General features: G+C 47.1%; 1 protein-coding gene and 1 long non-coding RNA gene across 4 annotated transcripts in view; one reads left to right on the forward strand and one right to left on the reverse strand.

Moving 5' to 3' along the window:
- TPD52L1 (TPD52 like 1) overlaps window positions 1-25,120 on the forward strand; it is a 132,635-nt gene that overhangs the window by 31,356 nt on the left and 76,159 nt on the right. The window contains exon 1 of one of the 2 annotated variants that reach the window (XM_056566467.1): window positions 24,288-24,406. The exons of the other annotated variant lie outside the window; for it this stretch is intronic. Within the exon in view, the coding sequence (XP_056422442.1) occupies window positions 24,313-24,406 (94 nt within the window). The 5' untranslated portion in view covers window positions 24,288-24,312. Of the gene's footprint in view, window positions 1-24,287; window positions 24,407-25,120 lie in introns of those variants that run through there. 2 annotated transcript variants of the gene reach the window in all.
- LOC130362280 (uncharacterized) overlaps window positions 1-25,120 on the reverse strand; it is a 45,942-nt gene that overhangs the window by 13,277 nt on the left and 7,545 nt on the right. Inside the window, exon 1 of one of the 2 annotated variants that reach the window (XR_008891342.1) lies at window positions 24,047-24,171. The exons of the other annotated variant lie outside the window; for it this stretch is intronic. This is a non-coding gene — a long non-coding RNA (uncharacterized LOC130362280). Of the gene's footprint in view, window positions 1-24,046; window positions 24,172-25,120 lie in introns of those variants that run through there. 2 annotated transcript variants of the gene reach the window in all.

The following is a 25,120-nucleotide window of genomic DNA, read 5'->3' on the forward strand; positions in this document are numbered from 1 at the left end:
TATTCAGCTAGTCTATATATATATAAAACTCAACGTGTGTGTGTATGTATGTATGTATGTATGTGTGTATGTTCCAGCATCACGTCCAAATGGCTAAAGATATTAACATGAAACTTGGCACACATGTTACTTATATGTCAAAAACAAACATAGCATAGGTAATTTAACCCTTACTCATTTGCCAGGGGCGGGGTTTATGTTTAAAGTCCCATACAAGTCAATGGGAAATATATGTTACTGCATAACTTCCAAACGGCTGGAAATATTTCGATAATACTTGGTCACATGTTACTTATATGTCCACTTAAAATATAGGATAGTTAATTTAACCCTTAACTACCCCCATTTGTGAGGGTCGGGGTTTTTGTTTAAAGCCCCATGCAAATCAATGGGAAAAGTATGTTCCTACATAACTTCCGTACGGCTGGAGATATTTCAATAATTGGTACACATATTACGGGTCGGGAAAGGAGGTCGACATAGGAGGTCGGTATAGGAGGTCGGGATAGGAGGACGGGATAGGAGGACAGGATAGGAGGACACGATAGGAGGACCGGGATAGGAGGACCGGGATAGGAGGTCGGGATAGGAGGTCGGGATAGGAGGTCGAGATAGGAGGACGGGATAGGAGGACGGGATAGGAGGACGGGATAGGAGGTCGGGATAGGAGGTCGGGATAGGAGGTTGGGATAGGACGACTGGATTGGAGGTCGAAATAGGAGGACGGGATAGGAGGTCGAGATATGAGGACAGGATAGGAGGTCGTGATAGGAGGACGGGATAGGTGGTTGAGATAGGAGGACGGGATAGGAGGTCATGATAGGAGGACGGGATAGGAGGACGGGATAGGAGGTCGGGATAGGAGGATGGGATAGGAGGAAGGGATAGATGGACTGGATAGGAGGACGGTATGGGAGGACGGGAAAGGAGGATGGGAAAGGAGGTCGAGATATGAGGACGGGAAAGGAGGACGGGATTGGAGGACGGCAAAGTAGGACGGGATATGAGGACGGGATAGGAGGACGGGATAGGAGGACGGGAAAGGAGGATGGGAAAGGAGGTCGAGATAGGAGGACGGGAAAGGAGGATGGGAAAGCAGGTCGAGATATGAGGACAGGAAAGGAGGACAGGATAGGAGGATGGGATAGGAGGTCGGGATATGATGACGGGATAGGAGGTCGGGATATGACAACAATATATGAGGACGGGATATGAAGTCTAAAGCTTCCTCCTTTGTTTATTTTCCTCCCCAACAAGGATTAGGAAGGAAAAACTGGGCAACGCCGGGTACTCAGCTAGTATATATATAAAACTCAATGTGTGTGTGTATGTGTATGTGTTCCAGCATCAAGTCCAAACGGCTAAAGATAATAACATGAAACTTGGCACACATGTTACTTATATGTCAACAACAAACATAGGATAGGTTATTTAACCCTTACTCACCCCCATTTGCCAGGGTCGGGGTTTTTTGTTTAAAGTCCCATACAAGTCTATGGTAAATATATGTTACTGCATAACTTCCAAACGGTTGGAGATATTTTGATAATACTTGGTCACATGTTACTTATATATCCACTTAAAATATAGGATAGTTAATTTAACCCTTAACTAACCCCATTTGTGGGGGTCAGGGTTTTTGTTTAAAGACCCATGCAAATCAATGGAAAATGTATGTTCCCACATAACTTCTGTACAGCTGAATACCTGGTACACATATTTCTTATATGTCAAATAAGAAGATATGATAGTTAAATTAACCCTTACACCCTTATCTAAAAGATGGGTTTCTGTTTCAAGTCCCATGCAAGTATATGGGATTTCCAGTACCTTACTCCACAAGCTCCACTCTGCATCTCCTGGTGATTGTGTCAATCCGGCTTGCAAGCCACACCCCATCTCACAAAGACACGCCCACATTTAAGCCCCACCCCTTTTATTATCTACTCTTTTTGTGCATCGGTCTGGCTTGCAAATCATGCTCAGTCCCACACAGCCATGTTCCCTTCTATTTTCAGCTTACAATATCTTCATCACAAATCAGTCCCACCTGAGGACAGGATATGAGGATGGGATATGTGATCGGGATATGAGGTCAAGATAGGACGACGGGAAATGAGGTTGAGATAGGAGGTCGGGATATGAGGATGGGATATTAGGTTGAGATATGAGGACAGAATTTGCGGACAGGATAGGATGTCGGGATATGAGGATGGGATGTGAGGACGGGATATCAGGACAGGACATGAGGTCGAAATAGGAGGTCGGGATATGAGGACGGAATAGGAGGTTGGGATAGGAGTTCGGGATAGGAGGACGGAATAGGAGGTCGGGATATGAGGACGGGATAGGAGGTTGGGATAGGAGGTCGAGATAGGAAGTGGGGATATGAAGATGGGATAAGAGGTCAAGATAGGAGGTGGGCATATGAGGTCAAGATATGAGGACGGGATCGGAGGTCAGGATATGATGTTGAGATATGATGACGGGATATGAGGACAGGATATGAGGTCAGGATAGGAGGTTGAGATATGAGGACGGGATATGGGGTTGGGATACGACAACAATATATGAGGACGGGATATGAAGTCAAAAGCTTCCTCCTTTGTTTATTTACCTCCCCAACAAGGATTAGGAAGGAAAAACCGGGCAACGCCGGATACTCAGCTAGTTAAAAATATATCTGAACTCCATTCAGCTTTTTCTTAACCCTTACCAGTATCCCAGTCCCAGATGCTAAAAAAATACACCCATAACATGATGCTGCCATCACCATGCTTCACTGTAGGGATGGCATTGGGCAGGTAATAAAAAAGTTCAGTCTTGGTTTCATCAGAAGAGAAACTCTTGTTTTTCACAGCCCGAGTCCTTTAGGTGTTTGTTTGTTTGTTTTTTAGCAAACCCTTGGGCTTTCATGTGTCTTTCTCTAAGAACCGGAGAACCCCTTTAAATCTTACGATTCTTTATGAGACCCTGTGTATTCAACATCTTTTTACATGTCTGAACAACATGTCAGAAGTTGTTTTTAATTACAGTAACGCCTTAAATACTAGTTTAGCAATATCTTCACTAATACTAGTTTATTGCAGGATAGGTAGGCACCCAATGATAGCGTGTCAAAAAGTTATGGACCACTGAAAGTCTAAAATAAAAATTAATGAAAAATAAATAGCTTGACCAAGTGACACTTGACCATGTGGCAATTAAAATGACAGAAAGATGGCTGATACCATTGCTGTAGGTTCACAATATATTATGGAAACGCTTGCCACATCAGAAATATATTATAACCAAAACAAGATGCAACTAAAAACTAATAGCAGCTTACTTACTGCCGGGGTGCCTGCATTTTGAGTCTACAGGTGGGTCCCCCTCTAAGCTACTTTTTTGATACCACGTGGTCAAAAAGAAACAGGTAGTAAGATGGGGATAAGGGAAAGATGATCCAGCAAAGTAATGCAAATTCCAGCTTTATTGAGCGTAAAAGCTGTACATCACATATCAGATGTGAAGGAAATTCTGGACGCGTTTCGAACGGCAACCCGTTCTTTGTCACAGATAACATTTTAATACACAAGGTCTCCTTTTGTAGGCAACCACAGTTCAATAAAACAAGGCATGCACAGGTGCAATAAAATTAGTAATTAAGACCATGTGATCACTCACAGCTAGTCCAAGTAATTACATTTCTTTCAATGGCGAGTATTTTTTGCAGATTAGCGGGGTGTCGATGGGAGCCAGACACTCCTCGTCATTCGCTAATCTCTCAATGTCTTATTGGGAATCGATGTTCATTTTTTTCTGAGTACAATCCTTTTTCTGCTGACATAGTCTGGTATGGGAGATACATTGATGATATGCTATTGGTTTGGTGTTCCGGTGTGTCTTCGGTACCAGACTTTGTAAATTATATCAATGGTAATCAATTCAACCTTAAAGGAGTAGTCCAGTGGTGACTCAGTGGTTTACAACTTATCCCCTATCTTAAGGATAGGGGATAAGTTGCAGATCGCGGGGGGTCCGACCGCTGGGGCCCCCCACGCTCTCCTGTACGGAGCCCCGACAGCCCGCGGGAAGGGGGCGTGTCGACCTCCGCACGAAGCGGCGGCCGACACGCCCCCTCAATACAACTCTATGGCAGAGCCGAAGCGCTGCCTTCGGCAATCTCCGGCTCTGCCATAGAGATGTATTGAGGGGGCGTGTCGGCCGCCGCCTCGTGCGGGTGTCGACACCCGCTATCTCGGCGGAGAGCCGGGGCCCCGTACAGAGAGATCGCGGGGGGCCCCAGCGGTTGGACCCCCCGTGATCTCAAACTTATCCCCTATCCTTAGGATAGGGGATAAGTTTTTCACCACTGGACTACCCCTTTAAGTTTACCCCTGAAACATATACATAGAAGTCTTTGCAGAGAACATGTCGCCCCTTCCATGGCTTAAAGGGGTTCTCTGGTGCTTAAACATCTTATCCCCTATCCAAAGTGATATGATTTGACCCTGGTGGGTGTACACGGAGGTGCATTCCTGTCCAAATCATATCATAAACGCATCTCGGGTAATACTTACTGAGAGTGGACAGCAACCATACTAAACATACCACCAGAGCCATTCCAGTGGGATAAATGACACATTTAAAAATAAATAATTCTACCATAATTTCTTATGAATTACAGAAAACAGAATTAAAACATAGGTTGCATGATCAGGGATATTCGTATAAAAAATTAGAAGTAGCAGAAAGATACGTTGACAATCAAGACAGAAATTAATTATTACTTCCCAGACACCTTTCGAATGCCACGGCTAAACCAGTATTAGCGCTAACATATTCTCCTTAGTTTAACAGAGCTTGCTATATTGTTTTGAGACATTTAAATTTCGTCAAACAGGACCCTATCCTGGCACATCAGAAGGTTGCATGATTGTTTCCAAAAAAGCCCAGTCCTTAGGCGATCACATAGCTCACATAGCTTTGGTAACAATTCACAAAATTCTGAAACTTGGTTACGCTGTCGGGGGTTTTACAAATATGGCAATGGCAGACACTCGTGCCGCACGTGTAAATATGTGAAGATATCCAATTCATTTTTTAACTCATCGGGTGATAGAAAGTTTAACATTAATCAATTTATTATTATACTTATATTGTCTATGTCATTGAATGCACCCAATGCACATTAAAATATGTCAGAAGTACTAAACGCAAGTTCAAAACCAGGATCTTGGAGCATCTCAATGACATGGGCAATTCTTCTAGATGCACTTTATCTGCTGCATCCTCCCATTTTGTTAACATCCATGGTGGTTCTCATGCAACGTTTACAGCATATGCAATAGAAAAAATTCATACACATGTTCGTGGAGGGGACTTGCACAGAAGACTCATGAACTGAGAGGCTTTCTGGCAAGTGGGTTTATATAGTGTAGGGAGTGTAGGGAACCAATTGGGCCAGGCACCAATTAATGGTGCACTGGCCCTTTAAATCTGAGAGACCCGGCGCGCGCGCGCCCTAGAGAGCGGGGCCATGCGTGCCGGGACTCAGCAGGAGGACGGGGCAGGTGAGAGACACGGGGCGCGACCCGAGAGAGGGCACGTCCCGCACCTCGGATTGCGTCCCCTCCGGGAACATGGAAGCAGCGCTCGCGGTCAGCGGTGCCGACCGGAGCACTGCATACAGAAGCACGCCGCGAGCGCTCCGGGGAAGCAACGGGACCCGGAGCGCTCGGCGTGACAGTACCCCCCCCCTTGGGTCTCCCCCTCTTTTTGGAGCCCAGGAACCTATGGATGAGTTCTTTGTCGAGGATATTGTCCTCGGGCTCCCACGACCTCTCTTCGGGGCCACAATTCTCCCAGTCAACAAGAATTTTTTTTTACCTCTGATGACCTTGTAGGCGGGGATTTCTTTTACCGAGAAGACGTCAGAGGACCCAGTGACAGGAGCAGGAACGGTGACCTTGGGGGAAAAGCAGTTAAGAATGAGAGGTTTGAGAAGGGATACATGAAAGGAGTTAGGAATACGAAGAGAAGGAGGAAGATGGAGCTTGTAGGAGACAGGGTTAATTTGACTTTTGACTCTGAATGGCCCGAGGTAACGAGGACCCAGCTTGTAGCTAGGGACATGAAACCGAATATATTTGCGAGAGAGCCACACTTTGTCACCAGGGGCAAAGACAGGAGGAGTTCTTCTCTTCTTATCCGCATGTTTCTTCATGCGAGAAGAGGCCAGTGAGAGCGATTTTTGAGTCTCCTTATAGATAGTGGAGAAGTCCCGGGTCAATTCGTCTACGGCAGGAACTCCAGAAGAAGTGGGGATGGGGAGGGGGGGGAAGTGGGTGACGGCCGTACACCACAAAGAATGGAGACTTGGCGGTTGACTCAGAGTTTTTGAAATTGTACGAGAATTCAGCCCAGGGTAACAGGTCGACCCAATCATCTTGGCGGGAGGAGACAAAATGACGCAGGTAGTCACCAAGGATCTGGTTCACTCTCTCCACTTGTCCATTGGACTGTGGGTGGTAGGAGGACGAGAAATTTAATTTGATCTTTAATTGATTACAGAGAGCTCTCCAAAATTTAGACACAAATTGAATGCCTCTATCCGAGACGATATGCGTGGGAAGCCTGTGAAGACGAAAAATCTGCAGAAAAAATTGCTTCGCCAACTGTGGAGCAGAAGGAAGGCCTGGAAGCGGAATAAAGTGAGCCATTTTGGAAAAACGATCAACGACCACCCAGATGACAGTGTTGCCATGGGATACAGGAAGATCAGTGATGAAGTCCATGGCTATGTGGGACCAAGGCTGTTCAGGCACCGGCAGCGGATGGAGAAGACCTGAAGGTTTCTGACGAGGGGTCTTGTCACGTGCACATACTGTACAGGCTCGTACGAAATCGGTCGCATCCTTTTCCAAGGAGGACCACCAATAGTGTCTGACAATCAACTGTAAAGTCTTTTTTATTCCAGCGTGACTAGCCAGAAGGGAGGAATGGCCCCATTTGATGATCCGGAGGCGAAGACGGGGAGGAACATAAATCTTTCCTGGAGGGACAGGTACCAGAGAAGCAGGAGCAGAAGAGATCAGGCACTCAGGGGGAATGATGTGCTGAGGAAGGATCTCGGCTTCAGAGGCATCGGTGGTACGAGATAGAGCATCAGCTCTGACATTCTTGTCTGCGGGACGAAAATGGATCTGAAAGTTGAAACGGGCAAAAAACAATGACCACCTAGATTGGCGAGGGTTTAGCCGCTGGGCGGATTGGAGATAAGACAAATTTTTGTGATCTGTATAGATGGTGATGGGGTGAAGGGATCCTTCCAAAAGATGTCTCCACTCCTCAAGGGCCAACTTAATCGCCAACAGTTCACGGTCTCCGATGGAATAATTTTTTTCTGGAGGTGAAAAGGTTTTGGAGATAAATCCGCAAGTGACTTATTTTTCCTTTAGCGGATTTTTGTAGGAGAACAGCTCCGGCTCCAACAGAGGAGGCGTCAACCTCGAGGAAGAAGGGCTTCTGAGGATCAGGTCTGGACAAGACTGGAGCAGAGGAGGAGGCGGCTTTGAGGTGGTTAAAGGCTTCCTCCGCCTGTGGCGGCCAGGATTTCGGATTAGCATTTTTCTTAGTCAGTGCTACAATAGGAGCAACGATGGTGGAGAAGTGGGGAATGAATTGGCGGTAGTATTTGCAAATCCGAGAAATCTTTGGATTGCTCGCAGGCCAGTGGGACGAGGCCAATCCATTACCGCAGAAAGTTTAACAAGGTCCATTTGAAGACCTTGTCCGGACACAATGTAACCCAAGAAGGGAAGACTGCTGCGTTCGAAAAGACACTTCTCGATTTTGGCGTAAAGTTGATTTTGGCGTAGTCGCTGGAGCACTTGAGGAACATGAAGGCGATGTTCCTCTAGGTTGGAGGAAAAAATGAGGATGTCGTCAAGATAGACTACCACACAAGAGTACAGCATATCCCGACTGCTGGGGCGTTGCATAGACCAAATGGCATAACTAGGTATTCAAACTGACCATCTCTGGTATTGAAGGCGATCTTCCATTCATCACCTGCTCGAATACGGATGAGGTTATATGCGCCCCTTAGAGCTAGTTTGGTGAAAATTTTAGCACCTCGCAGTCGGACGAAGAGTTCGGAGATGAGAGGCAGAGGATAGCGATTTTTTTACGGTAATTTTATTGAGACCGCGGTAATCAATACAAGGGCGGAGAGATCCATCTTTTTTAGCGACAAAGAAAAATCCAGCTCCAGCCGGGGAAGATTTCCAGATAAAACCTCTTTTGAGGTTTTCTTGTATGTACTCAGACATAGCTTGGGTTTCAGGGGCAGAAAGTGGGTAAATCCTACCACGGGGCGGTGTGGTACCAGGGAGCAGGTCGATAGGACAGTCATAGGGTCTATGTGGTGGTAAGACCGCTGCCTGCTTTTTACAAAAGATGTCCGAAAAGTCCTGATAGGCCATAGGAAGACCTGGCAAAGGAGTAGCCATGGAGACTTGGCAGGAAGAAACTGGGTGAAGACATCGCTTGTGGCAAGAAGATCCCCAGCTCTTAATGTCCCCGGGGATCATAGACGAGGCTAGGCGAATGACGTTGGAGTCAGGGCAAGCCCAGAAGAATTTCAGAAGTGCAGTTGGGTAGCACAAAAAATTCAATATGTTTATGATGGTGAACTCATACAGTCATGAGTAGCGGTTGAATGCGGTAACGCACGGTACAGACAAGTCTCTCTCCATTGACGGGTGAAATGAAGAGAGGCTTGACGAGACGGGTAACTGGAATGTTGAATCTGTTTACTAGGGAGGCTTCAATGAAACTTCCTGCTGAACCCGAGTCCAAGAAGGCCACAGCGGAGAAGGAAGTAGTATTAGTGGGTATAGCAATCCGCACAGGTAAAGTCATTCGTGGAAAGGTAGAATTCACTCCTAGCAACGACTCTCCTATGTTGACTAGGTGAGTGGGTGCGTTTCTCAGACGCGGAGGACCAATAGGACAGTCTTTTAGGAAATGTTCGGTGCTTGCACAGTATAGGCACAGGTTTTCATCCCTACGGCGAGTCCTCTCTTGTTGGGTCAGGCGAGACCGATCCACTTGCATAGTCTCCTCAGCAGGAGGCACAGGAACAGATTGCAAAGGACGTTGGAAGAGAGGAGCCTGGGAGGGAAACCGCCTGGTGCGAACAAGATCATTTTCCTGATGAAGCTCCTTCCGTCTTTCCGAGAAACGCATGTCGATGCGGGTGTCCAAATGGATGAGTTCAGACAAATTAGCAGGAATTTCTCGTGCAGCCAGGACATCTTTGATGTGACTGGATAAGCCTTTCTTGAAGGTCGCGCAAAGGGCCTCATTATTCCAGGAAAGCTCAGAGGTGAGGGTGCGGAACTGGATGGCGTATTCGCCCACAGAAGAACTCCCTTGGACAAGATTCAGCAAAGCAGTCTCGGCTGAGGAAGCCCGGGCTGGCTCCTCAAATACACTACGTACTTCTGAGAAGAAGGACTGGATTGTAGCAGTGGCAGGATCGTTGCGGTCCCAAAGCGGTGTGGCCCATGACAAGGCCTTTCCAGACAACAGGCTGACCACGAACGCCACCTTAGACTGTTCTGTAGGGAATTGGTCTGACATCATCTCCAGGTGCAGGGAACACTGGGATAGGAATCCACGGCACTGTTTAGAGTCCCCAACAAACTTGTCTGGTAGAGACAGGCGGAAGCTGGGAGCCGCCACTCGCTGCAGAGGAGATGCAGGAGCTGGCGGAGGAGATGGTTGCTGTTGTTGCGGCAGAAGCTGTTGCAGCATAGCGGTCAACTGAGTCAACTGCTGTCCTTGTAGCGTGGTCTGCTGTAATTGCTGAGCGACCACAGAGGTTAGGTCAGCGACACTTGGCAGCGGGACCTCAGCGGGATCCATGGCCAGATCTACTGTCAGGATCCGGACTGGTATGCGGAGAAGACACTGGTGGTGGATCCTCTGTGTCAGTGAGGTGATGGCGTGGGCCGTACCAGGGGAACAGAATCTAAGGGGTTACTGGTTTTCACCAGAGCCCGCTGCAAAGCGGAATGGACTTGCAGCGTCAGGTAACCCCCAGGTCGTTCCACCCGATAGCGACTCAACCTCACTGACAGCTGAGACAGGCGCGGTACACAAGAACAAGGCAAGAGCAAGGTCGGATGTAGCAGAAGGTCTGGGCAGGCAGCAATGGTCCGTAGTCAGGGGCAACGGCAAGGGTCTGGGTACACTGGCAATGGAACACACAGAAACGCTTTCTCAGGGCACAAGGCAACAAGATCCGGCAGGGACAGGAAGGGGAAGTGGGTTTATATAGTGTAGGGAGTGTAGGGAACCAATTGGGCCAGTCACCAATTAATGGTGCACTGGCCCTTTAAATCTGAGACACCCTCGCACGTGCGCCGGGACTCAGCAGGAGGACGGGGCAGGTGAGAGACACGGGGCGCGATCCGAGAGCGGGCACGTCCCGCACCTCGGATCGCGTCCCCTCCGGGAACATGGAAGCAGCGCTCACGGTTAGTGGTGCCGACCGGAGCACTGCATACAGAAGCACGCCGCGAGCGCTGCGGGGAAGCAGCGGGACCCGGAGCGCTCGGCGTGACAATATATACATGTCACTTTGGTAAACCAGCGCCATAACCATTTGCAGGTGAAACAAAGAAATGAATACATTATAATTCTAACATGTTACAAATTCTATCTGCTATGGGTTCTTTGTGAAACGGGCTTAGTGTGAATTGGTGTCTATGAACTCTCCGGCATTTTGGATTCAATTTGTAACTGTTCTCTACCGGTTACTCATGCCATTCCCATTGGTCTTAATTACTAATTTTATTGCACCTGTGCATGCCTTGTTTTATTGAACTGTGGTTACCTGCAAAAGGAGACCTCGTGTATTCAAATGTTATCTGTGACAAAGAATTGATTGCCGTTTGAAACGCGTCCAGAATTTCCTTTACCATCTGATATGTGATGTACTGCTTTTACGCTCAGTAAAGCTGGAATTTACTTTGCTGGATCATCTTTTCCTTGTTTCTTGACGTCACGCACCTGGTCGGGGCGGATCCGTGCAGAGTGTTTGGGAGGTGAGCTGGCATTTACTTTGTTTGTTAGTAGGATGGGGATGTAGCTCTCCCAACACTAAAAATCTCTCCACATATAATATTCCATTTTTTAATGCCTCTGTCCAGTCCATATAGGAAAATGTTTCCAAGAATAGCTTGAACAGAGGAGGAATGGGGTGATTCCATGTGTGCAGTATATTGTTCACACCTGCCGTGGAAATCATATAAAGTAACTTTCTGCTACCCATGAAACAGTGCTTTGTCCACATCTACGTAACCAAAGATGTGTCAGTCTAGCTTGCAAGTCATGCAAATGCAAGTGACGCCATTTTTATGTTTTGGTTCAAGGCCAAAAACACAATTTTCTTCCAATACACCCACATCCTTCAACCGGAATTTTAAAGGGGTACTCCGCCCCTAGACATCTTATCCCCTATCCAAAGGATAGGAGATAAGATGTCTGATTGCGGGTGTCCAGCCGCTGGGGACCTCTGCAATCTCCCTAAGATTTTGTGGCCTCTTGCTAAGTGTAGGTTGTAGTTTAGTGTTGATTGATGATAGTACCTGCCAGGTGACATATTTTACAGAAATATAGTGGCATTGTAACTTTCCATGCCAATGTCTGTGTATATAATCAGCGTCACATGCAAAGCAATTCAAGTAACTGATTTCTAATAGGCAATTTATTTCATTTATTAGTTTCTATAAATCTGCGTGAAGTCTTGCAGTGCATTTGGTCTATACAAGCAGTTATAATATTGCAAGCATGCAAAGAAATTAATGAGAACACTGACACCTACTCGCATGTTTTTTCCTTAGACACAGAGTAGGCGGCTGATCTCTAGCAATTCACCACCTGGAATCAATGCTGCCATGCCTTGCTATGCTAAAATGTCACTTACCAAGGAAGTAAACACTTGAAGTGCAGTAGACAACATACCACGTATATACTGAACACAACAATGGGGAACAATAAGCTACTATAACAAAAAAAAATTGGGGGTCTATTGGAATAAGTCATCGTTAATTAACTCCTTAACGACGCAGGACATATATTTCCGCCCTGCATCAGCTCCCGCGATATAACGCGGGGTCACGTGGTGACCCCGCATCATATCGGGTTGGATGGGACCCGCGGCTAATACCGGACATCACCGATCGCGGTGATGCCCTGTATTAACCCTTTAGAGTCGGCGATCAAAGTTGACCGCCGTGTCTGAAGTGAAACCGAAAGCATCCCTGCAGCTCAGTCGGGCTGTTTGGAATCGCTACTGTGAAATTGCGGCATCCCGAACAGCTTGCAGGACACCAGGAGGATCCCTACCTGCCTCCTGCGTGTCCGATCGCCCAATGACTGCTCCGTGCCTGAGATCCAGGCAGGAGCCCCCTATGGGGGCTATAACATTGGGGGAAAAAAGTGTTAATAAATGTGATTTAACCCCTAATAATAAAAGTCAGAATCACCCCCCTTTTCCGATAAAAACAAAACAAAAAACTATGTAAATAAAAATAAATATAAACGTGTGGTATCGCTGCATGCATAAATGTCCAAGCTATAAAAATACTGTATTTATCGGGGTATACCACACATCGGCCTATAACACGCACCCTCATTTTACCAAGGATATTTGGATAAAAAAAGTTTTTTACCCAAATATCCTTGGTAAAATGAGGGTGCATGTGTGTGCATGTGTATACCCCGATACACTGTTTCTGACCCCGCAGAAGCCCCCAGGAAAGGCAGGGGGAGAGAGGCCGTCGCTGCCCGCTTCTCTCCCCTGCCTTTCCTGGGGTCTGGAGCCCTGCTCCCGCTGCTTTCTTTTATAAGTTCTTTTATTTTTGAATTTCCTTTCTGTCTGACCAGAGTGCTCTCGTCTGACACATCTGTCCATTTTAGGAACTGTCCAGAGCAGGATAGGTTTTTTATGGGGATTTGCTCCGACTCTGGACAGTTCCTAAATAGGTGTTAGCAGAAAGCACTGTGGTCAGGCAGAAAGAAAATTCAAAAAGAAAAGAATTCCTGTGGATCATAACAGCAGCTGATAAGTACTGAAAGGATTAAGATTTTTTAATAGAAGTAATTTACAAATCTGTTTAACTTTCTGCCACCAGTTAAACTGCCACCAGTTACATTTTTTTTCCCAGTGGAGTACCCCTTTAATGCTATTCTGACTAAATCCACACAAAAAACAATGTACAGATTAAGTTATGGAGGTAAGATTGATACATCTCCAGGAAATCCGCTGTTATGTTACCATTTATTTCAATGGGTCCGCTGGCAGGCTGCAAATCTGACACTATTGCAGACTGTTTGAGAGCCCATATAAATGAATGGTAAGGTAACTCGCAGTGGATTTCCCACAATGGAAAACACTTGCTAGTTACAAGCATGTGGACACACCCTTAGGCCATTGCCGTTTAGCTCAGGTGGCTGTTCGCGGCATCCCAAACAGCTTACAGGACAGCAGGAGGGTCCCTACCTTCCTCCTCGCTGTCCGATTGCCGAATGACTGCTCAGTGCCTGAGATCCAGGCATGAGCAGTCAAGCGGCAGAATCATTGATCAATGGTTTCCTATGAGAAACCATTGATCAATGTAAAAGATCAGTGTGTTCAGTGTTATAGCCCCCTATGGGGGCTATAACATTACAAAAAAAGTGAAAAAAAAGTGAACAATGATCGTTTAACCCCTTCCCTAATAAAAGTTTGACTCACCCCCCTTTTCCCATAAAAAAAAAAAAGAATAAAGATAATGTGTCATTTTTACCGAAAAAATGTACTGCGTAGAAACGGAAGGCCCCAAAAGTTACAAAATTGAATTTTTTCTTCAATTTTGTCGCGCAAATTCTACAAAGTAGGACAGAGGCTGTCCGGGCATGCTGGGAGTAGTAGTTTTGCAACAGCTGGAGGCTCCCTGGTAGGCAAACACTGATCTGTAGTGTGTGAACATGTGTAACTATCCTTACATGAATTTATAGTGTGTGTACAGCATGAATATATACAGTATATGTGTGTACGTGTGTGTATATATATATATATATATATATATATATATATATATTGTTAGGATTCGGCAGGCTGGATGTGGATCCTCTGTGTCAGCGAGGGACCGGCGTGGACCGTACCGGTGGACCGGTTCTAAGTTGCTACTGGTATTCACCAAAGCCCGCCGCAAAGCAGGATGGTCTTGCTGCGGTGGTAGCAACCAGGTCGTATCCACCGACAACGGCTCAACCTCGCTGACTGCTGAGAAGGCGTGGGACAGAAGGACTAGACAGAGGTGAGGTCAGACGTAGCAGAAGTTCAGGGCAGGCGGCAAGGTTCGTAGTCAATGGTGATAGCAAGAGGTCTGGAACACTGGTATGGCAAACACAGTAAACGCTTTCTCTAGGCACAAGGGCAACAAGATCCGGCAAGGAAGGGAAGGGGAAGTGAGGTTATATGGACGTGGAGCAGGTGGAAGCTAATTAGCCTGATTGGGCCTGGCACCAATCATTGGTGCACTGGCCCTTAAATCTTAGAGAGCTGGCGCCAACGCGCCCTAAGGAGCGGAGCCGCGCTCGCCAGGACGTGACAGCCGGGGACCGGGACAGGTGAGTAGCTTGGGATGCGATTCGCGAGCGGGCGCGTCCCGCTATGCGAATCGCATCCCCGCCGGCAGTGTCAGTGTCGGGGTGCTGCCGAGAGGAGAACGCCGCGAGCACTCCGGGGAGGAGTAGGGACCCGGAGCGCTCGGTGTAACAGTAACTCCCCCCCTTAGGTCTCCCCCTCTTTTTGTCCGCTTGTCGCTTCACATGAGACAAGGCCAATGGGAGCGATTCTTGAGTTTCTTTCTGGAAGACAGAGAAGTCCTGGGTAAATTTATCAACGGCAGGTAGTCCAGAAGAAGTGGGAATGGGGAGGGGGGGCATAGGGTGGAGCTTGCCACGGGGCAGAATGTTACCAGGAAGGGGGCTATGAGGAGGCAAAATTTCTGCTCGTTTTTTGCAAAAAAACATCGGCATAGTCCTGATAGGCCTTGGGGAGACCTGGTATAGGAGGAGACACTGAGGTTTGACTGACGGGACTGGGAGCAGACGTGAGGCATTTTCTGTGGCAAGAAGCACCCCAGCTCTTGATCTCCCCGGTGGTCCAGTCAAGGGTAGGAGAATGGCGTTGGAGCCATGGCAGACCGAGGAGGACTTCAGAGGTGCAGTTGGGCAGAACAAAAAATTCTATTTTTTCGTGATGCAGTCCAATGCTCATAAGCAGGGGTTCTGTGCGGTAACGCACAGTGCAGTCCAATTTTACTCCGTTGACCGAGGAAATGTAGAGCGGTTTGACGAGACGGGTCACAGGGATGTTGAACCTATTAACAAAAGAGGCCAAAATAAAATTTCCCGCAGAACCAGAGTCCAAGAAGGCCACAGCTGAGAAGGAGGAGTTGGCAGAAGGAGAAATCCGCACAGGCACAGTGAGACGTGGAAAAGCAGACTTCATACCAAGAGACGCCACTCCCACGTGAGCTGGGTGCGTGCGTGCGTTTCCCAGACGTGGAGAGCGAATAGGGCAATCCACCAAGAAATGTTCGGTACTAGCGCAGTACAGACATAAATTTTTATCTCTGCGGCGAGTCCTCTCTTCATGGGTCAGGCGAGACCGATCCACTTGCATAGCCTCCTCGGCGGGAGGCACAGGGGTAGTTTGCAAAGGATACTGGGAGAGAGGTGCCCAGAGATCAAGGTCTTTTTCCTGGCGGAGCTCCTGGTGTCTTTCAGAAAAACGCATGTCAATGCGGGTGGCCAAATGGATAAGTTCATGCAGGTTGGCAGGAATTTCTCGTGCGGCTAGCACATCCTTGATGTTACTGGATAAGCCTTTTTTAAAGGTCGCACAGAGGGCCTCGTTGTTCCAAGATAATTCAGAGGCGAGGGTACGAAATTGGATGGCGTATTCGCCTACAGAAGAATTTCCTTGGACCAGGTTCAGCAAGGCTGTTTCGGCAGAAGAGGCTCGGGCTGGTTCCTCAAAGACACTATTAACCTCAGCGAAGAAGGACTGAACAGTGGCAGTGACAGGATCATTGCGGTCCCAGAGCGGTGTGGCCCATGACAGGGCCTTCCCAGACAGGAGACTAACCACGAAAGCCACCTTTGACCGTTCAGTTGGAAATTGGTCCGACAACATCTCCAAATGTAGGGAACATTGAGACAGGAAACCACGGCAGAGTCTAGAGTCCCCATCAAATTTGTCCGGCAGGGACAAGCGGAGGCCAGGAGCGGGCACTCGCTGCAGAGGAGGTGCAGGAGCTGGCAGAGGAGATGGTTGCTGCTGTAGCTGTGGCAGAAGTTGCTGTAGCATGACGGTCAACTGCGACAGCTGCCGTCCTTGCTGGGGGAACTGTTGTCCTAGTTGCTCTATCTGTTGAGACTGCTGGGCGACCACCGTGGTAAGGTCAGCGAAAATTGGCAGCGGGACCTCAGCGGGATCCATGGCCGGATCTACTGTTAGGATTCGTCAGGCTGGATGTGGATCCTCTGTGTCAGCGAGGGATCGGCGTGGACCGTACCGGTGGACCGGTTCTAGGATGCTACTGGTATTCACCAGAGCCCGCCGCAAAGCAGGATGGTCTTGCTGCGGCGGTAGAAACCAGGTCGTATCCACCGGCAACGGCTCAACCTCGCTGACTGCTGAGAAGGCGTGGGACAGAAGGACTAGACAGAGGCGAGGTCAGACATAGCAGAAGGTCAGGGCAGGCGGCAAGGTTCGTAGTCAATGGTGATAGCAGGAGGTCTGGAACACTGGTATGGCAAACACAGTAAACGCTTTCTCTAGGCACAAGGGCAACAAGATCCGGCAAGGAAGGGAAGGGGAAGTGAGGTTATATGGACGTGGAGCAAGTGGAAGCTAATTAGCCTGATTGGGCCAGGCACCAATCATTGGTGCACTGGCCCTTTAAATCTTAGAGAGCTGGCGTGCGCGCCAGGACGTGACAGCCGGGGACTGGGACAGGTGAGTAGCTTGGGATGCGATTCGCGAGCGGGCGCGTCCCGCTATGCGAATCGCATCCCCGCCGGCAGTGTCAGTGCAGCGCTCCCGGTCAGCAGGTCTGACCGGGGCGCTGCAGAGAGGGGAACGCCGCAAGCGCTCCGGGGAGGAGCAGGGACCCGGAGCGCTCGGCGTAACATTTATATATATATAAAGTGTGTGTGTAGAGCATGAATATATGTGTGTGTTTGTGTATAGATATATATATATAATGTGTGTGTGTGTGTGTATATATATATATAATGTGTGTGCATATATAATGTGTGTGTGTGTGTGTGTGTACAGCATGAATATATATGTGTGTGTGTGTGTGTATATATATATATATATATATATATATATACGTGTGTGTATGTGTATATATATATATATATATATATGTGTGTGTATATATATATACATACGTGTGTGTGTATATATATATATATGTGTGTGTGTATATATATATATATATATATATGTGTGTGTGTGTGTGTGTGTATATAATGTGTGTATGTGTATATATATATATATATATATATATATATATAGTGTGTGTGCACAGCATGAATATATATGTGTGTGTGTATGTGTATGTGTATATATATATATATATTTATATATATATATATGTGTGTATATATAATGTGTGTGTGGGTACAGCATGAACATATATATATATATATGTGTTTTTTGTGTATATATAATGTGTGTGTGTGTGTACAGCATGTGTTTGTGTGTATATATATATATATATGTATATTATATATATGTGTGTGTATGTGTGTTTGTGTGTGTCTGTATGTGTGTAGTTGTGATTAGTTTTTTTTTTTTTCCCCCTGTATGTGATATGTAGTGGTAAATCTGTCACTAGGCCAATATGACGCCCCTGTCACCGCACACACTGTTACAAGCGCTGTCAACGCTGCACAATGTGATCTCCCAGGGTCCCTCCAGCTGTTGCAAGGCTCATATATATATATATATATATATATATATATATATAATTATAGATTAGGCATGTGTTAGAAATATACCCTGCAAGGGAGGGGGATAAGAGATAGATGTTACGCCGAGCGCTCCGGGTCCCTGCTCCTCCCCGGAGCGCTCGCGCCATTCGTCTCTGTGCAGCGTCCCGGTCAGACCCGCTGACCGGGAGCGTTGCACTGGTGTCACCGGCGGGGATGCTATCCGCGTAGCGGGACGCGCCCGCCCGCGGGTCGCATCCCAATCTCCTCACCTGCCCCGTCCTCTGGCTGTTCAGTCCCGGCGCGCGCGGCCCCGCACTCTAGGGCGCTTGCGCGCCGGCTCTCTGAGATTTAAAGGGCCAGTGCACCATTGATTGGTGCCTGGCCCAATCAGTACCTGCACCTGCGCCAATTGTATATAAACCCACTTCCCCTTCCTGTCCTCGCCGGATCTTGTTGCCTTGTGCCCTGTGAAAGCGTTTAGTGTGTTCCCAAGCCTGTGTACCCAGACCTTCTGCTGTTGCCCCTGACTACGACTCTTGCTGCCTGCCCTGACCTTCTGCTACGTCTGACCTTGCTCTTGCCTTGTCCCTGTGTACCGCGCCTGTCTCAGCTGTCAGCTGGGGTTGAGTCGCTATCGGGTGGAACGACCTGGGGGTTACCTGCCGCTGCAAGTCCATCCCGCTTTGCGGCCGGCTCTGGTGAAAACCAGTAACCCCTTAGACTCCGTTGCCCTGGTACGGCCCACGCCATCACCCCACTGACACAGAGGATCCACCACCAGTGTCCTCGCTGCATACCAGTCCGGATCCTGACAATAGATATCTATGTATGTGTATAGATGTGTGTTATTTCAGTGTTATTCAGTCACGGTATGTGTTTTTGCAGTGTTCTGGTATAGCATTTTTTATTAAGTCACGGTATGGCGGTATTCTGTTCTGGTATGGCATTTTTATTCAGTCACGGTGTGGGGGGTATTGTTCTGTTCTGGTATATTGTTATTCAGTCACGGTATGGCAGTATTGTTCTGTTCTGGTATGGCGGTAATGTTCTGTTTTGGTATGGTGTTGTTATTCAGTATTGTTCTGTTCTGGCATATTGTTATTCAGTCACGGTATGGCAGTATTGTTCTGGTATGGCGGTAATGTTCTGTTTTGGTATGGTGTTGTTATTCAGTATTGTTCTGTTCTGGTATATTGTTATTCAGTCACGGTATGGCAGTATTGTTCTGTTCTGGTATGGTGGTATTGTTCTGTTCTGGTATAGTGTTGTTATTCAGTATTGTTCTGTTCTGGTATGGCGTTGTTATTCAGTCACGGTATGGTGGCATTTTTCTGTTCTGCTTTGGTGTTGTTATTTAGTCATGGTATGCTGGGGGGAGGGAGTACAGAGCTGGGGGGAGGGAGTACAGAGCTGGGGGGATACAGATTTGGGGGGATACAGAGCTGGGGGGATACAGAGTTGGGGGATACAGAGCTGGGGGGGAGGGAGTACAGAGCTGGGGGGAGTATAGAGCTAGGGGGAGAGTATAGAGCTGTCAGATACAAATCTTGGTGGGAGAGTATAAAGCTGGAGGAGGGAGTACAGAGCTGGGAGGTGTACTAAGAGGAGGCTGTAAGGTGCTGTACAGGTCTCTGCTGGGGGCAGGGAAGGCTGAAGGGGCAGGGAAGGCTAGAAGGGGCAGGGAAGGCTGTACAGGTCTCTGCTGAAGGGCAGGCTCAGGTCTCTGCTGGGGGCTCACTGCAGTTCTGAAGGTGCAGGGCATCTTTTCTTTTCTTCACTGCTGGGCAGGCATTCCCTGGCATCCAGCATGACAGGAGGAACTGCAGGCGCGGGGCTGCTGGGAGGAGTCAATAGAAGTCAGCTAGCACATGTCATGTGATGAGCCTGCTCCTCATGTGCCTGCTGTCATCTATGATACTGCCCAGCGGTCCCTGTCTTGTGCCTGTGAAGCACTTCCAGTGCTGGGCTGAGGGGATCAGACATGTATTTAGTTACATCTGATCTGTGCTGGCCTTCTTACTGAGTGTCTCCTATTTCCCTGCAGAGAAGGCTTGGTACGAAGAAAACAGTAGAGGGCAGCATAGATCAGATATAGATACTCTTAACACCTTGGTGCTATGGAAAAAATTAGTAATGATGTGCCCCACAGCAGCTTATATTGCCAATCTAATGGATCCCTGTATAACCATTAGAATAATAGATACAAAACAAAGTTATTTGACCGGCAGTAGCGCTAGTAGAGGTCTTACATATTGTTCTGCTGTCCGATATACGTATGTGCATGAGAGCACACAGTAATGTGTGCGCACCCGTGCCTCTATGCTACAGAGCGAGATGTACTTGTCACATCTTAACCAAGTTTTTGAATATATAGGAAGATGTTTTACCTTTGTCGATGTGTATTTCTGCTCCGATCCTATTCCTCCAGTATACGCAATGTTTCTGCCGATGATACTGGACTGTATAGTAATCCGTGCAGTTTGCAGGAAGATCTGCCCCGGTCAGCGGCGTCTCTACCTGTGTGCTGCAGAGTGAAGTAAGTCCCGTAGCTGTGAGTGACATCACTACAAGGAGCAAGTTGGGCCAAAATAGTTTCAGAGAATTTCATTCTCCTTCCTCAAGGATGGTGATATTCTCTGAAACGCCGTTGGATTTTTTTGGCCCAACTTGCTCCTTGTAGTGATGTCACTCACAGCTACGGGACTTACTTCACTCTGCAGCACGCAAGTAGAGACGCCGCTGGCCGGGGCAGATCTTCCTGCAAACTGCACGGATTACTATACAGTCCAGTATCATCGGCAGAAACATCGCGTATACTGGATGAATAGGATCGGAGCAGAAATACACATCAATAAAGGTAAAACATCTTCCTATATATTCAAAAACTTGGTTAAGGTGTGACAAGTACATCTTGCTCTGTAGCATAGAGGCACGGGTGTGCACACACTACTGTGTGCTCTCATGCACATACGTGTATATCGGAAAGCAGAACAATTTGTAAGACCTCTACTAGCGCTACTGCCGGTCAAATAACTTTGTTTTGTACAGATCAGATATAACTTGGTATGCCGGGGGTATGGAGCGGCTCAAGTCCCCGGCATACGCTGACAGGACTCGCAAGCATTTTTCCCCATGTCCTCTTGTCAGTTCCTGGTGCCTGTTTCCTCTCTGACTGCTCAGCTCCCTGCGCATGGCTAGAGGATTTTGCAGGGACTGGCTGGGGCACAGTTTGTATGTGATGGCTCACAGCACCATCAGTAGTATAATTAAGGCCACAGGTGGTGCCCTCATCAAGGTGGCGCTCTAGGCAGTGGCCTACTTAACCTATGGCAAGAGCTGGCCCTGAGTACAACCCAAAGTGGAAATGTCCATATTGGGCCCAAATAGGCATTTTCCCAACCTGGTGTTACAATGTCTCAGGTGTAAATGGGGAGCAGGTGTCTTAAATTTGGTGTTCTCTCTCTCAGACTCGGCTGCATTCACACACCACGGTTTTATGTTACGGGTGCCGGATCCAGCTGGGGGCGTGGCTAACCAGGCTCTCCAGTACCCCAGCTGGACCAGCGCTGAAATCCATTTACTTTAATGACCCGATCGGAGTCAAACGGTGACTCCGGTCAGCTAATTTTTGACCCGTATCTGGTTTTGTGACCGGACCTAAAACCGTAGTATACTAGGGTTTTAGGTCCGGTCAGGAAACCGCATACGGGTCAAAAATGAGCCGACCGGAGTCACCGTTTGACTACGGTCAGCTCATTAAAGTAAATGGATTTCAGCGCTGGTCCGGCTGGGGTACGGGAACGCCCGGTTTGCCCCTCCCCCAGCCGAATCTGGCAACCGGAATGTAAAAACAAGGTGTGAATGCAGTCTTATACTGGTCTCTGAAAGATCAACATGGCAAAGAACTCTCTGAGAATGTGAAAAAAAGAATTGTTGCTCTACATAAACATAGCCAAGGCTATAAGAAGACCCTAAAACTGACCTGCGGCATGGTGGGCAAGACCATCCAGTGGTAGCACAGGACAGTTTCCACTTAGAACATGGTCGACCAAAGTTTCCACTTAGAACATGGTCGACCAAAGAATCTGAGCGCACATGCTTTGCCTCATATCCAGAGGTTTTCTTTGGGAAAATAAATGTATGAATCCTGCCAGCATTGCTACAGAGGTTGAATTATGAAGGTAAATCAAAACATATGCCTCTCACATGGCACAAATAAGGCCTCTGTACTGCCTCAAAAGGTCAGTCCAGTGCAGTATGGAGTAGCAAGTCTTAGACAGTGAGTTCTGGACAGGGCTCCAGAAGTGCAGATATTAAAATAAGGCAAGAGCTTACCCATCATTTCTACCATATTTAACCCCTTAATGACCAGGGTTTTTTCCGTTTTTGCACTTTCATTTTTTTCTCCTTACCTTTAATTAAAAAATCATAACTCTTTAAATTTTGCACCTAAAAATCCATATGATCGCTTATTTTTGCGCCACCAATTCTACTTTGTGATGACATAAGTCATTTTACCCAAAAATCTATGACGAAACAGAAAATAAATCATTGTGCGACAAAATTGAAGAAAAAACTCAATTTTGTAACTTTTGGGGGCTTCCGTTTGTACGCAGTAAATTTTTCGGTAAAACTGACACATATCCTGTAGGTCCATACGATTAAAATGTATAGGTTTGATTTTGTCGTACTTCTGGAAAAAAATCATAACTACATGCAGGAAAATTTATACGTTTAAAATTGTCATCTTCTGACCCCTATAACTTTTTTATTTTTTCACGTACGGGGCGGTATGAGGGCTAATTTTTTGCGCCGTGATCTGAAGTTTTCAGCGGTTCTATTTTTGTATTGATCAGACTTTTTGATCGCTTTTTATTCATTTTTTCATTATATAAAAAGTGACCAAAAATACACTATTTTGGACTTTGGAATTGTTTTGCGCGTACGACATTGTCCGTGCGGTTTAATTAACAATATATTTTTATAGTTTGGACATACCACATATGTTTATTTTTATTTACAATTTTTTTTTCAATGGGAAAAGGGGGGTGATTCAAACTTTTATTAGGGAAGGGGTTAAATGATCTTTATTCACTATAATGTTATAGCTCCAAGTTCTATTTGTAGCCAGCTTTTGATTTTGATTATCCATTTCAAAGTAATGGTTCATTACGAATGCAGTGATACCAGCTGTGTATTTTTTTTTTTAATAATAATAATTATTATTTTTATTATGCAATGTGTAGAAATATGGACGGCACTTGTTTTGGCAGCGTTTGGACCACTCAAAAATGTGGCATCTCCATAGACGGCAATGCATTTCCAGGCGGAATTCACTAAAACATTGAACAGGTTCAATATTTCTACAGATGCCAGAATCAAGATTTTCACGGTGGATGTTTCTAATTCCGCCATTTGCACAGTGCAGCAGAATCCCAGCCATTTTGGTATGGGGTTGGTGATACGTTATAGGGGGAGCCCTCTTGCACTGTTAACCCTGTAGATGCAGTGGTTGCTACGAAGCATGAAATCTACAGGGTTAGCTGCCACTTCGCTCTTAATAGTTGTAGCGGTAACATGGCTGTGTATGACAGCTGGCTCCCCTTTGTCCATCTCATGGGCTAAGCGTCTCATCCCACAAAAAGCCTAAGCATCTCATAGGCTCTGTGACAGAGCGTTAGTTAACTTTCTGATATAACTTTCCGACATACCGTATATACTCGAGTATAAGCTGAGTTTTTCAGCACGATTTTTCGTGCTGAAAACACCCGCTCGGCTTATACTCGAGCGAACTCTCCGCCTGTCAATCCCCTCATCAGTAGTCTTAAACCTGCGGACCTCCAGATGTTGCAAAACTACAACTCCCAGCATGCCCGGACAGCCATCGGCTGTCCGGGCATGCTGGGAGTTGTAGCTCTGAAACATCTGGAGGTCCGCAGGCCTTCGTCATCATCCAGACCTCCCCCGCCCCCCCATTTAGTTTTCTACTCACCTCCTCTCGGTGGGAAGAAATGGTGAGCTGGTCCGGGCCATCTATGCTGCAGGGACCGTCCGGTGGGGAGGGATAGTCGTTCCGGGCTGTGCATCTTCAACGGGAGGCCCTCTTCTCCACTCAGGGCCGGCCCCGGACTAGTGACGTTGCCTTGACGACGACGCACAGGGACGTCCCTGTGCATGAACGTTCCTGTGCATCGTCGTCAAGGCAACATCACTAGTCCGGGGCTGGCCCGGAACGGAGGAGAGGACCTCCGGCTGAAGATGCACAGCCCGGAACGACTAACCTTCCCCACCGGATGGTCCCTGCAGCATAGATGGCCCGGACCAGCTCACCCTTCCTTCCCGCCGAGGGGAGGTGAGTAGAAAACTAAAGGGGGTCTGGATGATGACGAAGGCCGCAGTGGCCGATGGCTGTCCGGGCATGCTGGGAGTTGTAGTTTTGCAACATCTGGAGGTCCGCACTTTTAAGACCACTGAAAGGGATTGACAGGCGGTGATGATGAAGGAGGGGGGGGATGATGACGAGGGGGATGATGATGGGGGTGTTAATGACAGGGGGGGATGATGTATTTCCCACCCTAGGCTTATAATCGAGTCAATAACTTTTCCTGGGTTTTTGGGGTGAAATAAGGGGCCTCGGCTTATATTCGGGTCGGCTTATACTCGAGTATATCTATGATAGAGCGCGAAGGGGTTCAAATAATGACATTGGACATTATTCATGCTCTATTTGTCTAAAGATTATAAGCTGTGTAGTAGGACAAATATGCAATACAATGGGAAATCTTATATTTTTTATTGTTTTGTTATTGGACAAAACAGAGCAGTAATCTTCTAGGTCCCCTCTCAACTCTCATATTGTATACATATACAAGAAGAATGTGTGTGCTGCTGTTCTTATATTTTATTTAATCAAGGATGAAAATCAATCAATTTTATCTTTTAATAATCCAACCTAAATCCTCCTCTGAAATGTCTTGAAAGTGATGTATGATAAACAAGTAAGGCATAGCTATGTATTGTGTTGGCTCCTCCAGCAGGTGAGTATTATTCCCGGCATCCAGCTGCT

This window comes from Hyla sarda, chromosome 3, assembly GCF_029499605.1.
Source record: "Hyla sarda isolate aHylSar1 chromosome 3, aHylSar1.hap1, whole genome shotgun sequence".
Taxonomy (NCBI): Eukaryota; Metazoa; Chordata; class Amphibia; order Anura; family Hylidae; genus Hyla; species Hyla sarda.